Source organism: Girardinichthys multiradiatus, chromosome 20 (assembly GCF_021462225.1).
Source record: "Girardinichthys multiradiatus isolate DD_20200921_A chromosome 20, DD_fGirMul_XY1, whole genome shotgun sequence".
Classification (NCBI taxonomy): domain Eukaryota; kingdom Metazoa; phylum Chordata; class Actinopteri; order Cyprinodontiformes; family Goodeidae; genus Girardinichthys; species Girardinichthys multiradiatus.
Window position 1 is genome coordinate 20,530,452 of NC_061812.1, and position 21,593 is coordinate 20,552,044.

Consider the following 21,593-nt stretch of genomic DNA (forward strand, 5'->3'; position numbering starts at 1 on the left):
CCTGAGTTGGGCATTTAAGGAAATCCTTATATAACTTAAATAATAAATTATTTGTACATGCCTTCTCCAAACTCTTTGTCATCCAGGGAATCAATCTATTTTTAGGTGTTTATATTCTTTGAAGGGACAATAATGATTGTAAATTCTTTCAAATATTTCCAAAAACTTATTATATGACTCATTAACATCATCAACATAAACATTATAATTTCATAATTCTACTTTCATTTCTTCCACAGCTTCAGGTGATTTTGCTCTAACTAGATTAGTAATTTGCTTTGTCATACTTAAGTTAAACTGATCACTAATATCCAACATAGTGAACACTGGCAAATGATCAGTTATATCAGTAACCAGCAATCCACATTTTGTTTTCACATTGAGCTTGTTTATAAAAATATTATCAATCAATGACACACTGTCTTTAGTTATTCGTGTAGGTCTTAAGCTCTTTTCTCTCAGCATCAGAGCGGAGCAGCACCCACACTGGTGCAGGTCCCAATCCCTTTATTAATCTGCAGGTCTATCCCATCCTCACTCAAGATCACACCAAGATACTTAAACTCCTTCATTTGAGGCAAAGACAGACCCCTAGCCCAGAGGGAGCAGTCCACCTTTTCCAGGTAAAAATCATAGCCTCAAACTTAGAGGAAATGACTCATCTCAGCTGGTTCATGCCTGGCTAAGAACCACTCCAGTAGACTGAAGGTCATGGCCTGAAGAAGCCAATAGAACCGCATCATCTACAAAAAGCTAAGATGAGATCTTGAGGTTCCCAAACCAGACCAGAGCTCTTGCTTTGGGTTTACAGTTAAACACACAATTATTCAGATTGAGGTTTAAAGTAATCTTTTAATTTTACCAACATGCTTTTTCCAGGGCAATGCATGGTGTAACAGTAGTGTGGGCACCCTATATACGAAAACTAATAGTACTCAGTGCAGTCGTCCGGGGTTCAAATCCCAACACTTGACCTTTTGTTTCTCTGTCTGCCCATTTCCTGTCTGATTATTGTCAATAAGGGCCACTATGGCCACAAAACCTTTAATAGATTAGGGTAATAGCAAGGAGGCGCACCATCATAGACTGTGAGCATGTGTCGTCCAAACACTGGTCGACACATGCAAAAAGCTGGCCAGCATAAAAGAGTTTGACTGGTGTAATGCCAATAAATACTTATTTACTGATTAGTGAGAAAGGCATAAATAATTAATGGCAATTGTTAAAGGAATTGTTAAAGGAAATATAATTCAAAACAAATCTTTTTCAAAATTGGTCATCATTTTAAATTGCTTTATTATCTTTAGAATAGAAAATAATTTCATATCTAAATCTATCAGGGGTGTGAATATTTTGGGACTTACTTGTAAAAGGGCTTTATCTTGTAAAAAAAAACTGCCTATTAACATCCTAAAACTTCGCTATGCAACATTTCCCCACTCTGCCTCTTCATCTCCAGCTTTTAAACAGACACCCTAATGCTCTGGATCAAAACTTCATGATTTCTCAAACCTAGACAAGAAGTCTGGTTACCCCAAATTATCAAAAGAGCATGATACTGCCACCATCATATTTTACTTCTTTTGGTGATGATCATTGTTGTTTTTGTGCCAAACATTCTGGACATATTGAAATTGTTGCACCAAGTTTAGTTCTGGTCTCATGGGTGATGGGACACTTTAGCTGGACCTAGTTTGTTGACACATGTAAAACACAACCAGTACTTATAAGATTCTTGCAGCTGGTTCAGTGTTCCTGCTGGCCTCTTGGCAGACTCACTGACCAATTTAATTTCCATATACTCATCGGTTTTGGAGCAGCGTTCAGTTTTTTTATGCCTCTGTTGTTCCATATTGTCTCCAAATATTGACAACTGCTTCCACTGCGTTTTTGTGTATAATATATTTAACACTTTGAATTGTTTACAGCATTTTTTACAGTCATAAACTCCTGACTGATACATTTGTACAATGAGATTATTTTTTACCCTTGGAAACCTCGCTGCAATCTATGGCTTTAGCTAAAGGATGCAAACCACCAAATGTCCTAATGAACTGTCTTAAGGTAGACAAAAAAACCCTGCTTCATAGTTGTCATATAGGCAACAAATAGATTACTAATTAATGGCAAATAGATGACTAATTAATGGCAAATAGATTACTAATTAAGTTCATAAAATGTTTGCACACTGTTACAGTATTAAAATTGAAAACTACCAGTGCTATTACAACCGATGGAAAGATAATATACAGTATATTTCCATAATATTGACTATGAATGTAGCTAGAATATTATTTGTAGTATTTGTTATAGTAATATTTACATTTATCTGACACATAGATACACATAGGGACATTGACCAAACACAGAAAGGGTCTGTTAGTTTAAATGTAGTCATGATGAATCTAAATCAAATTTTAGACATATATATTTAGACTTTATTTCTATAGATTTGAATAAAGGATGCCGGGAATGAGGATTATACTATATCCTATCTTGGTGAGCCTACAAGGTGCAAATGGTCTAACAGTGTATTTCTATACAGCTGAAACAAGATATTTGCATCCTTTCTTTAAAAAGACAAAAACATTTCTTTCTTTATACCTGGCATTAAATCAGACTAAAACTTTCTCTTAATAACATTATTTCTATTTGTTATATGCCAGGGCAAGGAGAAATAGAGATTTCTAGAGAATTGCTTTGAGATTTTTAAAGGTTTTAGTCAGAAGTTTATATAAATTTTTCCAGTATTTGGTAGAACTTGCTTTTGAAACTTTATGACCTGGGTTTTGGGATCCTTCCATGAGCTTTTCACAAAGAAATTTACTGACTGGAGGAAATCAATTGGTTCCTTCTGTCACGGAGCGAGGTCCTCGGAGGCCGGCGGCGAGACCAGGTGGACCCTCGGAGCGAGGTCCTCGGAGGCCGGCGGCGAGACCAGGCGGACCCTCGAAGCGAGGTCCTCTGTGGTCTGTGATGTGGCCAGAACCATGGCGGAGACTTGGACCCAGGCGGGGCCCGCAGAGGCTTGGACCCAGGCAGGAGATCTGGAGGTTGGCCAAGCAGGGTGGATGACCTTCCAGGAACTGTGTCAGGCTCTGGCGTGTCTGGGTGTGTCGTGTCAGGCTCTGGCGTGTCTGGGTGTGTCGTGTCAGGCTCTGGCGTGTCTGGGTGTGTCGTGTCAGGCTCTGGCGTGTCTGGGTGTGTCGTGTCAGACCTGGAGACAGGCTGTGTGTCAGGCTGTAAAGCCAGGAGCACCCCCCAAAGAAAAACCATAAGGTGTTCCGGACCTGGTTGTGGAGGCAGCCCGCCCACGGGCTCCTCCCGGATCAGGCGAGGAAGTGGAGGCAGCCCACTCACGGGCTCCTCCCGGATCAGGCGAGGTTCTGAAGATCCGGCGGCGGCCGGCTGAGGCTCTGTAGACCCGGCGGTGGCCGGCTGTGGCCCTGAAGCGGCCGGCTATGGCCCTGTAGACCCGGCAGCGGCCGGCTGAAGCTCTGTAGACCCGACGGCTGCACTCACTGCCTCGAGAAGGGGTGCGAAGGGACCTCCAGCCGAGAGTGGTGCTGGAACGTCAAGCCACCCCCTTCCCAGGAACTCCGCTTCCAGAATGAGGTGCACAAAGTCCAAATACTCGGGGAAAATCCTCAGGTACTCAGCGAAGCCCATCACCCGCTGCCTCATGAGCTCCGACTGTGGCGTCTCCGGTCCAGACTGGACCCACGCCGGAGAAAACAGCTGCGAGGAAGCCGTGGCAGGTGGACCCTCCGTGGAAGCATAGGAGGCGTCCAACCGAAACTTCCCAGTGGCGGCTGCCCTCTGGCGATGACGTCGTCCCGGGCAGGAGGAAAACCCAGCCGGAAACCTTGCTGCGGCTGGCGGAGGTGAGGATGGCTCCGCTGGAGGCTCAGCGAGCGTGAGCTGAGGCGAAGCTAGCGTGACGAGCTCAGGCGCTGCTGCGGAGGAGGAGGAGGAATGCTTGCGGCGAGAGCGCCGTCGCTTGGAGGAGGCGTGGGCTGGGGAGGAGCGGTTCCGACCCGGCTCAAAAGCCATAGCAGCCCAGTCGGTCTCACAAAAACACTTCTCCATCTCTTCCAGCAATAGAGGCGAAGGTAAAATCTCCACCTCCTCCCCATACAAAGCGTGCAGCGTCTCATCCTGCTGCTCAATCCATCCTTTTAGCTCTGTAGCTCTGTCTGCTTGGTCCTTGTGGTGGGTTCCTTCTGTCACGGTGGGGTTTTGGAGTGGACCGAAGCACAGACAAGAGCTTGGAAGCAGCATTTCAAAAAGCAGTCTCAGCTTTAATCAAAAAAGTCAAGATCCAAACACTTACATTGCAGACACTGCAGGAACATGGAGACTCAAGGCAGGGACGAGGATAAAGGGTCGAGTTGTAACGCAAGGAACCCACAAAAACATAATGAAACAAACCAACTAATATGCAGGGAGAAAACAAAGGCAGGTAATCAAAGGAACTAAGGACAGGTGAGGCAAGGAGCCAGGAAGGCAGAGGGAACAGGTGAACCTAATACAAGTAATTAACAAGACACCGAGCAGACCTAAAACAAAAACTATAAACAAAGATTAAAATAAAGCATAAGAATCAGGGATAAACATGAACTGAAGGAAACTGAGAAACTGAAGGGAACATAAGAAACACCAAACCTAAGAACGAACAAGGAACCCATAAAGCAAACCAGATTACAGAGTAATGAAACCTAACACCACACAGACTGAACAGACAGGAAGGGAAGCAGAGAACACAAGGACTAGGATGTAAACAAACAAAATGTAAACAATAAGTAAACAAAACCTAACCAGAGGGGCTGGAGAAATATGATAATCAGTAAACAAAACAAAACACAAAGTCCAAAATGTCACATCCTGACACCTTCTGACAGAACTGGTATAACTGACATACTGGTGGGTGTTATTTTAGTAGTAACGACTTCTTCCTCTCTGAGTGGCCTTTCAAGCAATGCCGATAAAGGACTTGTTCCATTGTGGTTAATGATATTAACAGCTTCAGCCCTCATCTTCACAAGGTCTTCGCTTCTGTCCTGGGGTTGATACACACTTTTTGCACCAAAGCACATTCATCTCTGAAACACAAAGATGAATGGTGTAAACAATGAACCCTCCCATGGTGTTTATACTTGCAAGGCAAGGCAAGTTTATTTATATAGCACATTTCAGTAGCAAGACTACTCAAAGTGCTGTACATGAAAAAAATAAAAGAGACATTATAGGAAAAGTACATTACAGTGGCATAGAGGTAATTAAATAATTAACTCATTCATGTTGGGGTCCATTGGGGTGGGGGGCTCATGGGGTTAGGATCGGAATTCATTGGTGCGTTGGGACTGTTTTATCCTGTAGCGGCTCTGGTTGGTGGGCTAGTTTGGACCACGTAGACCCCTCTTTTGTACATTGCCCCCTCTCCGGATGAGGATGGGAGTTGTTGGGGACTGGGGTTAGAGCGGGGGGTTGGGGTCTGGGCCGGGGTCGCTCAGGTTCAGGCACCAGCCCAGGCTAGCCCAACCCTGGTTCAGGTGCTAGGGCGACCTACCTGTCTCCGTCCCCAGAGGGAATGGGACGACCTCCTGGGTCCGGGGGCTCGTTGCCTCTATGTGGAATTGGCACCTAGACCTGGAAATATAGAGTATTTATGGGTAGTGTGAGTGAGTGTACGATGTCCATTGTGGTGAGTGTGGGTGGGAATGTGTGATTGTGACTGTGTGTGCCTGTTTTTTGTGTCAGGTTGGGTCTTGGACTGCTCCCTCTCCTGGATCAGTTAAGGCCCTCCCATCAAATGTGGGGCCTATTTCCACCCCGCCACGCTGTCTGCCGGTGTTTGGTGTCTCTGCTCGTTGGTGTACTTGTGGTTCTCGGTGTCCGGTGCTGGGTGCTTTGGTGTGCCGGCTCACTCCCGGTGGCTGCCTGGCGGGGCCTGGACCCAAGGGCCCCTGCTTGGGGAATGTTATGTCCCGGGGTCTTGGGTCTCCAGGTCCAAGGCTTGATCTGCTCGGGCATAGACGGCTGCCATGTGGGGCATGTGGGCTCATCGCTGCAGCTCCGCTGCTGGGCGGTTCCCCTGGGTCTCTCCCCTGCTCTTCTCTGGGAGGGTTGCGGTAGTCCCGGTAATGGTTCTCCTGGGGTTCCTGTGCTCTGGAGGGCCTTTGGATGTCTGTGGCTATGGTCTCTTCCGTATCTGTCCCAGGTCCAGGGGGGCAGGTCTGTGGCTCCTCACACTCACTATTGTATATTTTTCTGGAAAAACCTTGTATACACAAGCACGCTCACACTCAGACCCACAGGTGTTTAGATACAGGGGTTAACAGATACACAAAAGTTCTACATTGAGCCGCACTTACCACTAAATACATCTTGCATTCATAAGTACTGTGCACCTTTTGGTAAAAAACTGGTAATATGAATGTTTCTGCAGGTGTAGAAGCAAGCAGGGTGTTATCTTGTATTCTCTTCATTCTTCTTTCTTTTCTTCATTCTTTTCTCCTTCTCTCCCTTTTTCCTTTTTGCCCCACCTCTCTTTCGTGCTTCTTATTTTATTATTTTCGTTTCAGTCTCCGTGTCCATAACAATTGAAATAATCCCAAAGCAGCTTCTAATAAAGTTTCTTTTATAAATATCAAGCAGAGCTTTAAAGCGATAGCTATAAAGCTCCACTTGTGAAAATAAATCTGTTGGGCTTTTTCTTGGCCCTTCAATAACAATTCTGAGTGCTACTCTGCCAGGCCGGGCACGGTTAAAAAACAAAAAATAAATAAAAATAATTAAATAATTAACAAACACAAATAATTAAAGAGAGTAAAAATTCATAATTAAAATGATAAGATGATAGTAAAAAAGATAAAAAAATGAAATATTTATGATAAAATGATTGGTAAGGAAGTTAAAGGAAAGTTGGACTGAAAACTTAACTAATAGCTAATGTTTAGATAGCACAGTCAAAGGCCACGCTAAACAAATACATTTTTAACCTTGATTTAAAACAACTTAGGGTTTCAGCGATTTTGCAGTTTTCTGGGAGTTTATTCTAGATAAGTGGAGCATAAAAAACAAGAAGCTGCTTCTACATGTTTAGTTCTGGTTCTGGGTGTGCAGAGTAGATTTGAGCCAAAAGACCTGAGAGGTTATGGAGTTAAATTTGTCTCAATATTATTCAATCAAACAAAAAACTAATCTCAATCAAAAAATATTAAGTTGTGATCAAAACTTTCAGAGTTGTAACGATTTTTGTTTTTTTAATGGAATATTTTGTTTTGGGGAGAAAAAAAAATTGTTTGATAAAACGTTTTTTGATTAAAATAACTCATTTTTTCTCACAAAGAGAAAAAAGTTATTTGCAAAACATAAACTTTTATTTGCGCATGTTAAAAATCTTTGGTTAGGAGTCTCGCTTTTTTGGTTTTGACGCTCTCTGTTTTTGGTTGAACTCAACGAATTTTGAGTTCTGGAAACATGAACATCCTGGGCGGGGCCTAAAGACGAACGCTGTAAGACGTTTCCCTATTGGTTAGCGCTGACTAAAGCCGCAGACTCTGATCCCCCCCACCTCTGAACTTCCGCTCAAACTGCAGGGCTTGCCGCGTCGCTTCAGTGAGGAGACATCAACTGTACAGAAGAAAACTGCGGTCAAGTGAGCAGACAGTCAGAAATACGCGGTCACGCCAGCCGACACCAGCTCTCTCTTAAAGATTAGCGTCGCGCATACAGGGTGCATTACGGTAACGGAGCAGAAAGGACGCCAATCCTGGCAACGGTTGAGAAAATAAGAGGAAAACAGAAAAGTAACCTACAGAACATTTATATTAATTACATTTTTACAACTTTCACATTCATGTTTTAAGTAAAAGAATAAATATTTTATATTTTACTGTACAGTTTTGGAGAAATATCTTGTCAAAATACCTCAAAATGCTCAACCATTAAATGCATTTGTCCCACTTTCAGGAATTTATTTCTCCAAAACCATGAGAGGTGACAACACAATCTCTTCAGATTATATTAGAGGGTCATCTATATTATAACCAGAATTAGTATTTCATAATTTCACTGTAGGTTTCTGGAGAAATACACAACTACCCCAACAAAGTACCACAAACGCTTCTTTTTGGTGAGGTCGATGAGGTCCTGTGGGAAGTGGTCTGGACAACTTAAAGTGCAAGAGCATCCAGATCTACTCTGACCTCTCCTGGACCGGAAACGCCCCTCGCCTGTTGAAGAAGGTACAACAACAGCTCTTCTTCATCTCCTCAGCTGCTTACAGATGTCTGCAGGGCCACGGTGGAAAGCACTCTGTGTCTCAGCATGACAGTGTGGTGTGGGAACTGCACAGGAGAGGAAGGAAGTATCACGGGTTGTGAGGACAACACACAGGATTATGGGATGCCGTCTGCCCGACATGGACTCTGTTTTATACTACACTTGGGGTAGTTGTGTATTTCTCCAAACCTTTACAGTAAAATTATGAAATACTAATTCTGGTTATAGCATAGATGACCCTCTGATAAAATCTGAAGAGATTGTGTTGTCACCTCTCATGGTTTTGGAGAAATACATTCCTGAAGGTGGGACAAAAGCATATAATGGTTGAGCATTTTGAGGTATTTTGACAAGATATTTCTCCAAAACTGTACAGTAAAATCTTAAATATTTATTCTTTTACATAAAACGTGAATGTGAAAGTTGTAAAAATGTAATTAATATAAATGTTCTGTAGGTTACCTTTCTGTTTTCCTCTTATTTTCTCAACCGTTGCCAGGATCAGCGTCCTTTCTGCTCCATTACCGTATTGCGCCTTGTATGCACTACGCTAATCTTTAAGAGAGAGCTAGTGTCGGCTGGCGTGACCGCGTATTTCTGACTGTCGGCTCACTTGACCACAGTTTTCTTCTGTACAGTTGATGTCTCCTCACTGAAGCGACGCTGCAAGCCCTGCAGTTCGAGCAGAAATTCAGAGATGCGGGGGATCAGAGTCTGCTGCTTTAGTCAGCGCTAACCAATAGGGAAACGTCTTACAGCGTTCGTCTTTAGGCCCCGCCCAGGATGTTCATGTTTCCAGAACTCAAAATTCGTTGAGTTCAACCAAAAACAGAGAGCGTCAAAACCAAAAAAGCGAGACTCGTAACCAAAGATTTTTGACATGCGCAAATAAAAGTTTATGTTTTGCAAATAACTTTATTCTCTTTGTGAGAAAAAATGAGTTATTTTAATCAAAAAAAGTTTTATCAAACAATTTTTTTTCTCCCCAAAATAAAATATTCCATTTAAAAAAAAAAAAAAATCGTTACAACTCTGAAAGTTTTGATCACAACTTAATATTTTTTGATTGAGATTAGTTTTTTGTTTGATTGAATAATATTGAGACAAATTTAACTTCATAAGAGGTCTGGGTGGTTGATACACTGACAACAAGTCTGTAATGTATTGCATTTCATATCATTGTTTGAACAAATGAACGTGGTACCCTCAGGAATCTGGAACAAAGGATGAACCAGACTTGTGGATGTCCATAATTTTCTTCCTGATATCCTAGCTAATTTATTTTTTTTCCATTATGCCACACAAGGAAGCAGAGTGTTTAAGATGTTGTCTTCAAATATATCCACCGCTTTGCTTTAGTTGAACTCAGATGTTTTGGAAATATTATTTCAAAACATTCCTCTCATTCTGATATTTAGCAAATACAAAGAACTTAAACAATCCAAACTGAACCAAAGAAAGAAAAAGTTTTGTTTGATTTATTATTAGTGAAAAAAGGTTATTAAGTTTTTTTATACAGTGTATGTAAATATCTGTTTTAAATTGCATCTGAAACCAAAAAGGAAAATTACTTATGTTTTAAAATAACGTTCCAGGCTAAATAATTGCCATTTTTCTTTAGCAAGAACAAATTCAAATCTGTCCTTCATGATATCTAGGATGTGTCTTGTTGTCAGGGCACAGCCTTTACAGCCTAATGTTCCTTTCACGCTTTAGATGAAAATATGGGTTGTTTCCATTAGCCAGTGCAATACAGATATTTAAATTGGTCTTCATATTTTTCTCCCCTTTTATCTCTTAACTAAACAAGACTATTTGTTCATGTCTTTGGTGTTCAGACCACACATCAATTATTGTGTATTATGATAGAGCATTTTTGTATCAGTTTATCTGGCCTTTGCATATAGTTTTACAGATTGTCACAGTTTGTCTCAGTTGTTCATATGGGATATATGATGTTATAAAAGCTGAAATCCTTCAGTTAACTGCAGTCTAAACAAACATATTCAGATCAAAATAAGAGTTATCTGATAGACAGAATATTGGGTCTCGTCTTTTTTGAAAATCGAGTATGGCCTTGACGCTGAAGTTGCATCTATTGCTCAGTGTGAACCTAAAGAATCCAAATCATATTTTCCTTTCTACACCTCTTTGTGGTGTCTTGCCCCATAACCAGCCGTCTGTTGGAACACCACTTTTCTGCCATGTAGAAAGTGGCCCTGGCACAAACCACAACATTGTGCTTGTGTGTGTGCATGTGTGAATTATAAACTCAAAATGTTTATGGTTGTGCATGAGTGCTTTCATTTTTCTAATGAATTGAGACTGAGAAGGGAGACTTTACCACCAAACACTGTGGAGAAAAACTGCCTAATGTGTTAAAATAATGAAAGTTGCCTCTGCTTTTTAACATTCTGGAGACGCTGCCTCCATTTCACGACTCTTTGTATAAACAGTCATGGCTTTAATAACTAGTTGAGCAGCCCAGTTATTGACCCAGTAGGTCATTCTTTCCCATTCCTAATCAGCCACAGTGCCTGGGGCTCAGCATTCTCAATGAGCTTCTATATTTACATCCTGCAGCACATCTTCAAACACGAAGGGTCAGCGGCTCACGAGCTCCGTCGTGTCTGTGTGGCCCACCATCATCTGCTGGACTTTATGGCATAGTGTGCACCTAATAAGTACATGAGGAAATGAGACTCCAGTCTCCAAAATAGTTCCCATTACAACACATCGACCAAATATGGCACAAGCATACCGAAATAAGAGAGGTGAATGCAGTGTTTCTATTTCCAAACTTTATTGTCTATCTCTTCTTATTTCAGGTTACTACTTTGAAATACCATCAATTGGAGCCATCAGAATCAACACACAGGTAAGATACAGTGCATGAAATGTGCATGTAAAAATGCAGCGTTTATAGATCCTTTGTTATTGCACAGAATAACCTGCATGCTAGAATTGAGCATAAATTGGACATTTGGGCCAATTATAATAACATTTTTATATTTCTTTAACTTCATTTCAATTATTGCATACAGCTTAGAAGCTATTTGAAAGCCTGCAAACTCATAACTCCTGGCAATTAAAAGTGCTGTGAAATCCATGTTGGCCTGTTTTGTTAATTCGTGTGAAGTAGAGTATCATAGGTGTGTAATGACTTTAATTATCATCTAAATGGTAAGAAAGAGCCTGGATAGAACCATATTTCAGCAATAGATCAAATTCCTCATGTTTGGATGGAAGCTTGGTCAGGATTAGCACTGTTGTGATGATTCAGGTGATGAACTTTACTTGAAGTTCTCTATAAATTAATTCTCTAAGACTGACTGTTTTCTCGTAGCATGAAGTGCTCCAAATACACTGCTGTGAAACTATATTAACCCCTCTTACAGCTTAGTACTGCTTTTGTTGTTTTATTCATGTTATCTTTGTATGAAATTAAAGTCTGGGAGTAAATACATTTCCCACAGCACTGTGAATCAAATTGTGTCTATAGATCTATTAAACATGAAGCTGACTCTAAGTCATTATTTTTATATACCAAGTGGTCTGAAAACACTTAAGTTGTCATTGCAATAACAAACCCAGTAGAATTCTGAAGCTTGCAGAAAACAAACATCATACCTGTTGTAGATAACTATCATACTATCTTCACTTTGATGACATGATTACTTTCCATCAAACGGATAGTGAGACCAAAGATGATGAAGTAGGTATCAACAAATATATATTATAGAAGTTCAAGTGAGTTCTTTTGTTTCTATTAGGACATTGGCCAGTTTTAGGGCAAAATATGGAACCCCAATTTTTGCAATTAGTGGACAATAATATCTTTAAATACCTATAGGAGCATCTCAATAATTCAAAATATCATTAAAAAGGTAATTTACTGTATATTAGTAATGTAATTCAAAACTTATAAGTTATACAGTTTCATTACACAGAGTGATATATTTCAAGTGTTTCCAATTTTGATAATTGTAGTTTATGAATAATTAAAACCACATTTTTCGTTTCTAAAATAAATGGTATATTACATAGGAAACATTTGAAACAGGTGTGGTCTGTCCTTCACAAGAACAGGGAAAACAGCTGACTTGACAGTAGTTCAGCAGACAGTCACTGACACACTCCACGAGGATGTTAAGGCACATAAGGTCTTTGTTGAAGAAGCTGTCTGTGAGTGCTATATCCCAAGCATGGGAAGTTGAGTGGAAGGAAAAATTGTAGGGGAAAAATATGCACATGCTACAGGGATAACCAGAGCCTTGAATGAACTCTGAAAGAGCTTCACAAGACCCCAAACAGGGATGTATCCTGGACATGGGCTGCAACTGTTGCATTGCATGTGGTAAGCCAATGCCAGAAGCATATTATCTGAGAAAAAGAGAAAAAGGGTTATTTTTCTCTTTTTCTCAGATTATATTTTTTTATTCTTTTTCTCAGATGAGGTGAATATAGCTTTTTTTTTTTTTTTATCAAGGTCCCAGAGTCTGGAGGAAGAGCGGAGAGGCACAGAATCCAAGTTGTTTGAGGTTAAGTGTGAAGCTTTCACTGTCAATGATGATTTGGGATGCCTTGTTGCTGCTGTGCTTGGTGAACTATGCTTTATCAAGTCCAAAGTCAATGCACCCATGTACCAGGAAATCCTCTGTGCTTCCCCGTCTTCATAACGTTTATGGAGAAGTTGATTTCATTAGTCAGCAGAATTTGGCACCTACTCACAATGCCAAACAACCAAGACCTGGTTTCAATGACCATGGTGTCGCTGTGCTTCATTGGCCATTGAATTTGCCTGACCTAAACCCCATGCAGAATCTATGGATTATAGTGAAGAAGAAAATCAGACAGCAGATTACACAATACAGATGAGCTAAAGGCTGCCATCAAAAATTGTGTCCATGTGCTGTACAGTACACAAGGGTCCATTGTGGGGTGCCCTCAGAAATCCTTGCAAGGATTTGAAGAGGAAAGCACCGCTGTATTACCTGCATGGACTGACACATGGGGCCTGTGTGAGTAGTTTCTTGGCAGCTCATGCTCTGGGCTTCCCACAAAAATCCTTTAAGCTAAAAGGGCAAACATAATGTGGGCCGGCACAGGATCCCCAAGCCCATTTGTCGGTTACTCAGTTACTCACAGTAAAATCAGACATGTGCCTAATTTTGTAAAATTGTTGTGGGTAGGATTTGGGGTCCTTGTGGGTGATCTCTGGGACAACGTTGCTCTACCTGAACTGACCTGTAGGAAATACACAAAAGCCCAGGGATATGCTTGCTGGATTGTTACTTTGGTAGGAAAAGATAACCATGGCTCCTTTTGCAGTGGATGTTTAACACAAGAAAGTCATTGTTACTGATTGCTCCCTCACACAGTGTTCAGTGTAGGTTTCTGCAGATTTGTAAATATCTGCGCTTGGTCCCGCTTTGAGTGGTTGTTGCCTGGAAAACGGATCTTATTAAAAGTCAGTTTGTGAGAAGGTTTATCTTTTGCAAGTAAAATGCTGACTGCTTATAACCTCTTAACAGAACCACACTTCAAAAATATGATCAATCCCTATAAGCAAGATGTTAAAAAGTGGCTGCGCTGACATTTTCCAAATGCTTTGAGATTTTACAGGCTCAGATGGCGAGGTCCATCAGCACTAGCCTTTCCCAATATTTTCATATTAATAAATCTAAATAGGACTTTAGATTTCTGGGGGACTTTTCTGTATTGTTTTTGTTTAAACATACACCAATATGCTTTACATATACAAGCTAAGTTGTATTCACAGACTTGACAATTTAAACACTTAATCGAAAGACTTTGCATGGACTCTTTGCTGATGGCTTGGTTTCACATAGGTGTTTTCACGGTACTCACACATAACTGTAGACCTTTGTTGATCTTTTTCCCAAAGCAGTTATTGATAGGTTTATTGATGTTGGGCTTATTTTTATTTCGAACTGTAGATAACATTTAGTCGACATCCCTCAGTAGTGACTTCCACACCTAAGAGTGTCGTTGACCTGGTAGCGTCTAGGTATCATGTGTTCACTGATTGGAAAAAGGATTATTATTTGAGCTTCTGACCAGTCTTGAGTAAGGGATGATCATGCCAGTGAAAAAGAAATGACTATGTATACGAGCTGATTTTTTGACGTATCTAATTCGAGAAGCAGGACCAAAGGTTAGAGTTGGGGCACTCTGATAGCTGAACATAGGAGACCACAGCTGAAATCACTATAGATGGCATTTGAATGTTTTTCATTTCACTCCTTTACACACATACTCAAAATGTCTGTCTTTCACATGTTTGCAAACTTAGCTTGAGTTTCCTCTCACATTCAGGACATTCTGCCTTTCAACTAATGTCACATTTGCTTAAGGCTCCACAAGCTTTGAGAGACCCTTGGGATAACCTCATTCCAGGCTTGGAAATTGACTCACTCTGTTTGGTGGTGGTGGAGCTACAATGTCACCACCCTCCTCCTACTTTCCTTTTTTTCTTTTTTTTTTATTTCCCACTCTGCCAAACCACCTACCCACCCACCGATCCACCCAAACAGCCCTGTAAGTGATCAAGCCCCAGAATAGACTGTTAGCTGTTCAATTAACTCTGGCATATTTATATTCTGAGAACTACCACTTACTCTAATAGGTTTTCTGATGGTGGTTGCAGAAGAAACACTGAAACCTTATGTTATTTAACCGTACTCTGCCCTTCATCATCAGTCATCACATTGTCTCACTTGGATAAGATGGCAACATTCGGATAACAGATGGACTGCTGATGGAAAATCTTTATTAGCACTGTCCTGAGTCACAGTTCTGTAGTCCTGCAGGTCTGGTCTTAAAAATAGTTGGTGTGTTTTTGTTTAGGGTATCAGTGGAGCACAGATGAGTTTACTCATAGTAACCATAGCTGCAGGTTCCCAGGGAGGAAGAAAGAGCATTTAGTCAACACACACTGATGCCACAGAACAATGTAAGGCTCTACTTTGTGCCATGTGTCTGTAGTTGCTGACTTGTTATGCTTTCCTAGATTGTTCTAGCCAGGCGGAAAATGTCCTCTATATCCCGTGAAAAGGTCTGGCTGTCACTGTCCTGATGGAATATCTCCCCGTGGCGCATTAAACCGGACTTTTATTGAGCTAATAATAGAATAGGTTACGCCTGTCAGCACCTCGCTGTTCAGATGATAGAAAACAAAATGGTCAAAAGCATTTTACTGAAAAGGCTGCTTTTCATGCAAAGAGTTACTTTCGGGTTGGACATTTGTAAAAACCTCTCTTTTAATTTTAGCGTGGGATGGTAATTTATTTAAAAACGTTGCAAAATTACATTTTATGTCATAAGTTTATATGCAACTAAAATTGGCCTGAATGTCCAAATAATACTGGGCTTTTAAAGATGCATTTTAAAAGCTCTTTCTCCAGGGTAGAAGGTTTTTTCAACATAAAACCTGAATAAACAGTCTTAAAAAAGATTTTTAAGATTTCAGTGCACCAATTTGAATTTATCATGCATTTTCTGTAACCCACAACGGGTTAAAAATATGCCCACAGATAAATGCTTTAATGGCAATTTATATTTGGATAAATATAGTAAATGGCAAGGCAAGTTTATTTCTGTAGCACATTTCAGCAACCAGACAATTCAAAGTGCTTTACTTTATGAAAAAAGTACATTGCAGTGCCAAAAAAATAAATACTTAAAGGATGTAGCATGATAAAGGAAAGTAAAGAAAAGTTGGACAACAGGCTGAAATTAAAAAATGCACTCGATGCTTTTAGACCCATGCAACTCTTTAGAACTGTTCTGACCCATTATGTGTCTTGATAATGGGGGAACATTCTTTTTAAAATCTATCTGTGTAGTTATCTGCAAGGTTCTGATATAATTCTGGTTGAATATTTGACCACTCTTCTTGACAGAGTTAACAGAACTTGGTTAAACTGGTTGATTTCTGAGTACAGACCCAACATTCAAGCTTTATCTACAGTTTTTTAATTGTGGCTGTGGAAATATTATCCTTATAGATTGCTGTTAGTCTGCTTTATTGTTTCCAAAACCAGGCATGTTTGGGTATATTGTCCGGTTGTAACACTGAACTATGTCAAGTTTCTCCCATCTGACATGGATAACATTTCTTCCCAGTTAAGTTGTCGATGCGCTCTTTGGTCAATTCTGGCAGGCCGGCCAGTTCTGGGAACGATCACAACTGTTCCATGTTTTCTCCATTTGTGGATATTGGCTCTCACTGAGGTTCTTTGGAGACCTTAGAAATGGCTTAGTAACCCTTTTCATACTGATGGTTGTCAATGACTTTGATTCTCTTTCAGTTTTGGTTTCTTTAACTTGGGAATTATGTGTTGTTGTTGTTGTTGTTGTTTCTTCTAGCTTACTTCACATTGTCAGACTAACACGACGTTTCATTAAAATAACATCAGTCCAACAGACAGATGTGGTGGTGGTTATGTGATGGTCATTTGATGCTTTTCTACTTTAGGACCAACTTGCCACAAGTAATAGAATCATGAATTCTGCTCTCTATCATCATTTTTTGAGAATATACTGAAGTGACTCCTGTATAACTGAAGTGCACTTGAGTTATGCAGCAGGATACTGATACAAAGCACACCTCTGAATAGCTTAAACACATTAAGGGAATGGCCTAGTCAAAGTCTGGATTTTAATCAATTTGAGATTATGTCTTGTAACCTTAACCTGGCCATTCAATGCTTGAAAATCATTCAATGTAGCTGAATTAAAACCATCTGGCACAGAAGGAGTGGGTGAAAATTTCTCCCCAGTGATGTAAAAGACTCACTGCCAGTTATGTTAAATGCTTGATGGCGGTTGTTGGCTTCAAGGATGGAACAACCAGTTATCAGGTTTAGGGGGCAATTACTTTCACTTAGGGCCAGATTAGTTTCAATTAAAAAAAGATCATCTGAAAACTGAATTTTGTATTTACTCATGTTCTCTTTTCTGGTGTGAAGGTTAATTTGATGATCTGAAATATGTAAGTGTGAAAACAAAAAAACGTTATCACATCTCTGTAAAAATAAAACAGTCACTCCCTTTTCTGCAGATTTCAGAACTTTTGAAAATATTAACAAAGATTCTCATACTTGTAACTTTGCAACATCTTTGTTGTTTCTCCTCTTAATATAATTTTTCCTCAGTTTGCCATCAGGTCATACACCTAGTAATTCTACCAAGTACGCATAATTTCAATAATTGTTTACCTAAAAGTCATATTAGCTGTTTGTCGGGGTGTCTCCTGAGAAACGCAGAGTAAAACAAATTTGATGTATTACCAGTAGACTTAACCTTTCACCTCTATTCAGAATTGCTGTGGGATATTCTGACATTGTCAGTGTTGACAGTAGAGCTTCTGGGAAATGGTGTGTTTGTACGTCGCGCCTATGACGCCCCTAATGTGTTTTTAATAGCCCCTTCATAACGATGAAAAACTGCCTGAAGTGGCTTCGTGACTGGGGGATGGGGGTAGGGTTCTTTATGGCTCGGTAGAACCGGGATGTTGCTGCTGCTGCCGCTGGTGGTGGCCTGCTGGTTTTATGTGGTGACAAAGACAAGGCCGGTCAGGGTCTTGTGGTTTTATGACAGATGAACATCGGAGGGCTCTACAAGCTCTCTACCTTTAAAGCCGGTGCACAACAGGCACCATAAACGTCTGTTTATTTGAGTTTATTGTGGACACTCATAGCAGTAAGTGTAAATGTTGGTGCTTGCAGGAGTACCTGGATGTCCTAGGACGTCCCATGGTGCTGGCTGGGCCTAAAGGTAAACAAGTGCAGTGGACAAATGTCTACCAGGATGCTCTGGTAAGTATTCAATAGCTACAACTTTATGCCATAAAATAGTTGCTATGCAAAGAGCTCTGACAGTTTGGGTGACAATGTGCATTTATACAAGTATATGTTTAATTCATTTTTTGCTCCTGTTTTCCCTATATGTTATTGTATTTACAATGTACATTATGATTACAAGATTTTGACATTTGTACTGAAAAGTACCAGGTTGTAGCTTTTTAAAGATGAAGCTAAAGGCATTTAGCTTCTGTGTACACGTTTACTTGTGCAGGATTTTGTAGCTTGAAAAAAATAGAATATTTAAAATCTGAAAAAGCGTTTCTGATAATTAACATACATTACTGACTTAATTTTCTTAGGGTTTGGGGCTCGTCATCACTGGGACGATGCCAGTTTTCAACCTCACTGCAGATAGCGCAAGCTCTCAGGTAAAAACCATGGAGTTTATAAAAACCTCCCTTAAACTGTACATTCACCCACACAGAAATTAGTATGACTCACAAACCAATCTATTACTATTATTAATCTGTTAAAAAGGTTTATCCTGCCCTTTGAGTAGGCAAAGCTTTAAAGTCACACAGACATACATAATGATTTTAGCTTTTATTTAAATTTTGTATCTGAATGTCACCGTCATCAATCATTTGTAATGATGTTCACACAGCTTGGGCTTTCTGAGGCAACACCTCCCCCTTGAGGTGACAGCTGAAATAACAAAAAGTCATCTGTGGCATCCACTGACCACAACAATACAATGCCTTGGAAGAATATTCATTCGCCTTGAACTTTTTCACACTCTGTGGAACCACATCACATTGGAAAAAGATTGCAACCACAAACAGTTAATTTTAAGTGATGAGGAAACACAAAGTATTGTGAAGTTTAGGAAAAGGATTCATGATATTGAACACTTTACAAAAAACCCTGAAAGTTGCGGTTGTACATTTACATTTGATATTCGCCTTTATTAGCTCCATCTTCCCATGAACTCGGACAGCTTCCCTGTTCCTGTTGAAGAAACATTCTTACAGCATGATGCTGCCACCACCATGTTTTACTGTAGGGATGGTGAGATGTGCAGCTTTAGTCATAGCATTTAGCATGAAGTCCAAAAATATCCATTTTGGTGCCAATCTACCAGAGCACCTCCTTTGTCATTTTTGCTGTGTTTCCTACATGGCTTGTGGCAAACTGATAAACAGGACTTTCTTTGAACAATGGCTTTTTTCTTCCCATTCTTTGTGGAACGCTCGACTTATAGTTGTCCTGTTGATAGGTTCTCCAACCTGAGCTGTGGATCTCTGCAGCTTCTCCTTTTCCTGGAATAGAAGAGATCGTAATGTTTGCTTTTTGTGCTTTTGGGGTCCTAACAGTTTCTCTTCATCCTACAGAATCAGCTCATCCTTGGGGTAATGGGAGTAGATGTTGCAATTAATGAAATCAAGAAGAAGACTCCAACATACAGAGTAAGCATCCTTTGCTCTCATTATCACGCCCATATAACATATTTTTCCAAAGATTACTAAATAATTTTCTAACTTACAGCTTGGGGCAAATGGCTACACTTTTGCTACCGACCCGAATGGTTACGTACTGCTGCATCCTAACCTAAGACCCAAGGTAGGCACATCTCTGTGCCTTCAATTAGTTTTCTTATTCTGAATCTAAATATGGACTTTAGTCATTTTAAATTATGTTTATCCTCCCTACCATCCTCCCCTGTGCTGTTCAGATCATTAACTTCAGAGAGCCCGTCACTCTGGACTTTTTAGATGCAGAACTAGAAGATAACAACAAGGAGGAGGTAAAACAAGTTATTTGTAACATATCGGGTTCCATATCAGGTGGTTTTTAATAGAAATGAAATCAGATATGTACATTCAATGCATAAAAAAGGCAGTCTTTTTTCACAATGAATGAGACTAAACTTTTTCTATTTTATTTCAATTTACAAAATAACAGAATTTTACATGCATTTCCTTAATATTTGATAGAATTGTCTATGAAACTATGACTTGGGTCAAACATTTTGTGCATCCTTCTTCAAGCTTCTGTCAATAGTTTGCTGAGGTTCTGGCCCCTACCTCCTGACAGAACATGTTGCTCACCAACAACTTTTTTCCTATAACAAATTTCCATATCTGACTATGATCAGGGCTTCGTGATCGCTGCTCTAAGACACTAACTTTGTTGTCCTTAAGCCACTTTGTAACTAATTTCATGATATGCTTAGGGTCAATGTCTTCTTGAAACCCATTTGTATCCAAACTTTAACATTCAGGCTGATGTCTTGAGAAGTTGCTGTAATATTTCTATACCATATTCCTTCCTCAGAATCTCATCTATTTGGTGAAGCACACCAGTTCCTCCTACATCAAAACACCAAAAACACATGATGCTGCCACCACTGTACTTCATGGTTAGGATGGCACTCTTAGGCTTGCACGATTTTTGTTCCTAATGTGCTTGCAAACTAATCAGTTTTTTTGCTTTTGGGGTAACTGCCTCTTCCTCTTTGAGTGGCCTTTCAGCCCATGCCAGTACATAACTCATTTCCCTTTGGATAATGACTCTTGGCCACCTCAGATAGCAACTTCACAAGATTATTTGCTTTTGTTGTGGGGTTGAGATGCACATTTCACACCAAAACACAATTCTCTTCCTTGTATCATTATTCTGACATTTAACAAACAGAGATACTTCTGGTAATCCTAACTGACCAAAAGCAGTAAATGTTTAGTCTGATTTAGAAAACAAAATGTAGAAAAAAAATGTTGAGTACCTTTTTATACAGTGTATTTAAACATCGTATTTCAGTTGTAATTAATATGCTTTTATTTTTCATGTGTTTTTTATTTCTGTGTGTCGGTGTGCCTTCTCACAGTAGCCTCCCTCTTGCTTTTTCCAGATCCGTCGGCAGATGATTGATGGCAAATCGGGGCAAAGAAAAATCAAGACACTCATTAAGTCAGTTGATGAGGCAAGTCATCAATATATGTGACTCAATCATGTTTCAAAGTAGCACCTTCCTGCAGGGTGTTGTAATGAATCTGAATCAGTCAATGTGTTTACTATCCATTGTTTCCTTCTAATTATGTGAAGCATAATGTGCTGAGACTTTAACAACATCGTTAACTCACTGCAGTTTTTTGTGAACACCCACAGAGGTACATCGATGAAGCCATTCGAACGTATACATGGACGCCCGTAGAAGGTACAGACTACAGGTAGGTTTGAATCCAAGCACTTACCACCTGATATTCAGACCATAATATTGGACCCTGTAAGTGTTCTTTTTTATTCGTTCACTTTGGAGCAGTTCACAGCTGTAAATATGAGCTGTAGTTGTCTTTTCATAAATTAACATAATGAATTTTTTTTCACCACAGAATCCTGAAAAAACTCTGGAATTTAATTTTAATTACTTGGTAGCATATGGGCTTTATTAACTTCAAAAACTGACACAAGAAAAAGATG

At 40.0% G+C, this 21,593-nt stretch overlaps 1 protein-coding gene across 4 annotated transcripts in view; it reads left to right on the plus strand.

The window, feature by feature from the left end:
- Nucleotides 1–21,593, plus strand: part of cacna2d2a (calcium channel, voltage-dependent, alpha 2/delta subunit 2a) — a 269,412-nt gene that overhangs the window by 219,195 nt on the left and 28,624 nt on the right. For all 4 annotated transcript variants that reach the window (XM_047346803.1, XM_047346805.1, XM_047346804.1 and 1 more), the window contains 8 exons: nt 11,115–11,164; nt 18,039–18,128; nt 18,476–18,544; nt 19,508–19,582; nt 19,662–19,736; nt 19,849–19,920; nt 21,025–21,096; nt 21,282–21,343. In XM_047346803.1, the coding sequence (XP_047202759.1) occupies nt 11,115–11,164; nt 18,039–18,128; nt 18,476–18,544; nt 19,508–19,582; nt 19,662–19,736; nt 19,849–19,920; nt 21,025–21,096; nt 21,282–21,343 (565 nt within the window). The remainder of the gene's footprint in view (nt 1–11,114; nt 11,165–18,038; nt 18,129–18,475; nt 18,545–19,507; nt 19,583–19,661; nt 19,737–19,848; nt 19,921–21,024; nt 21,097–21,281; nt 21,344–21,593) is intronic.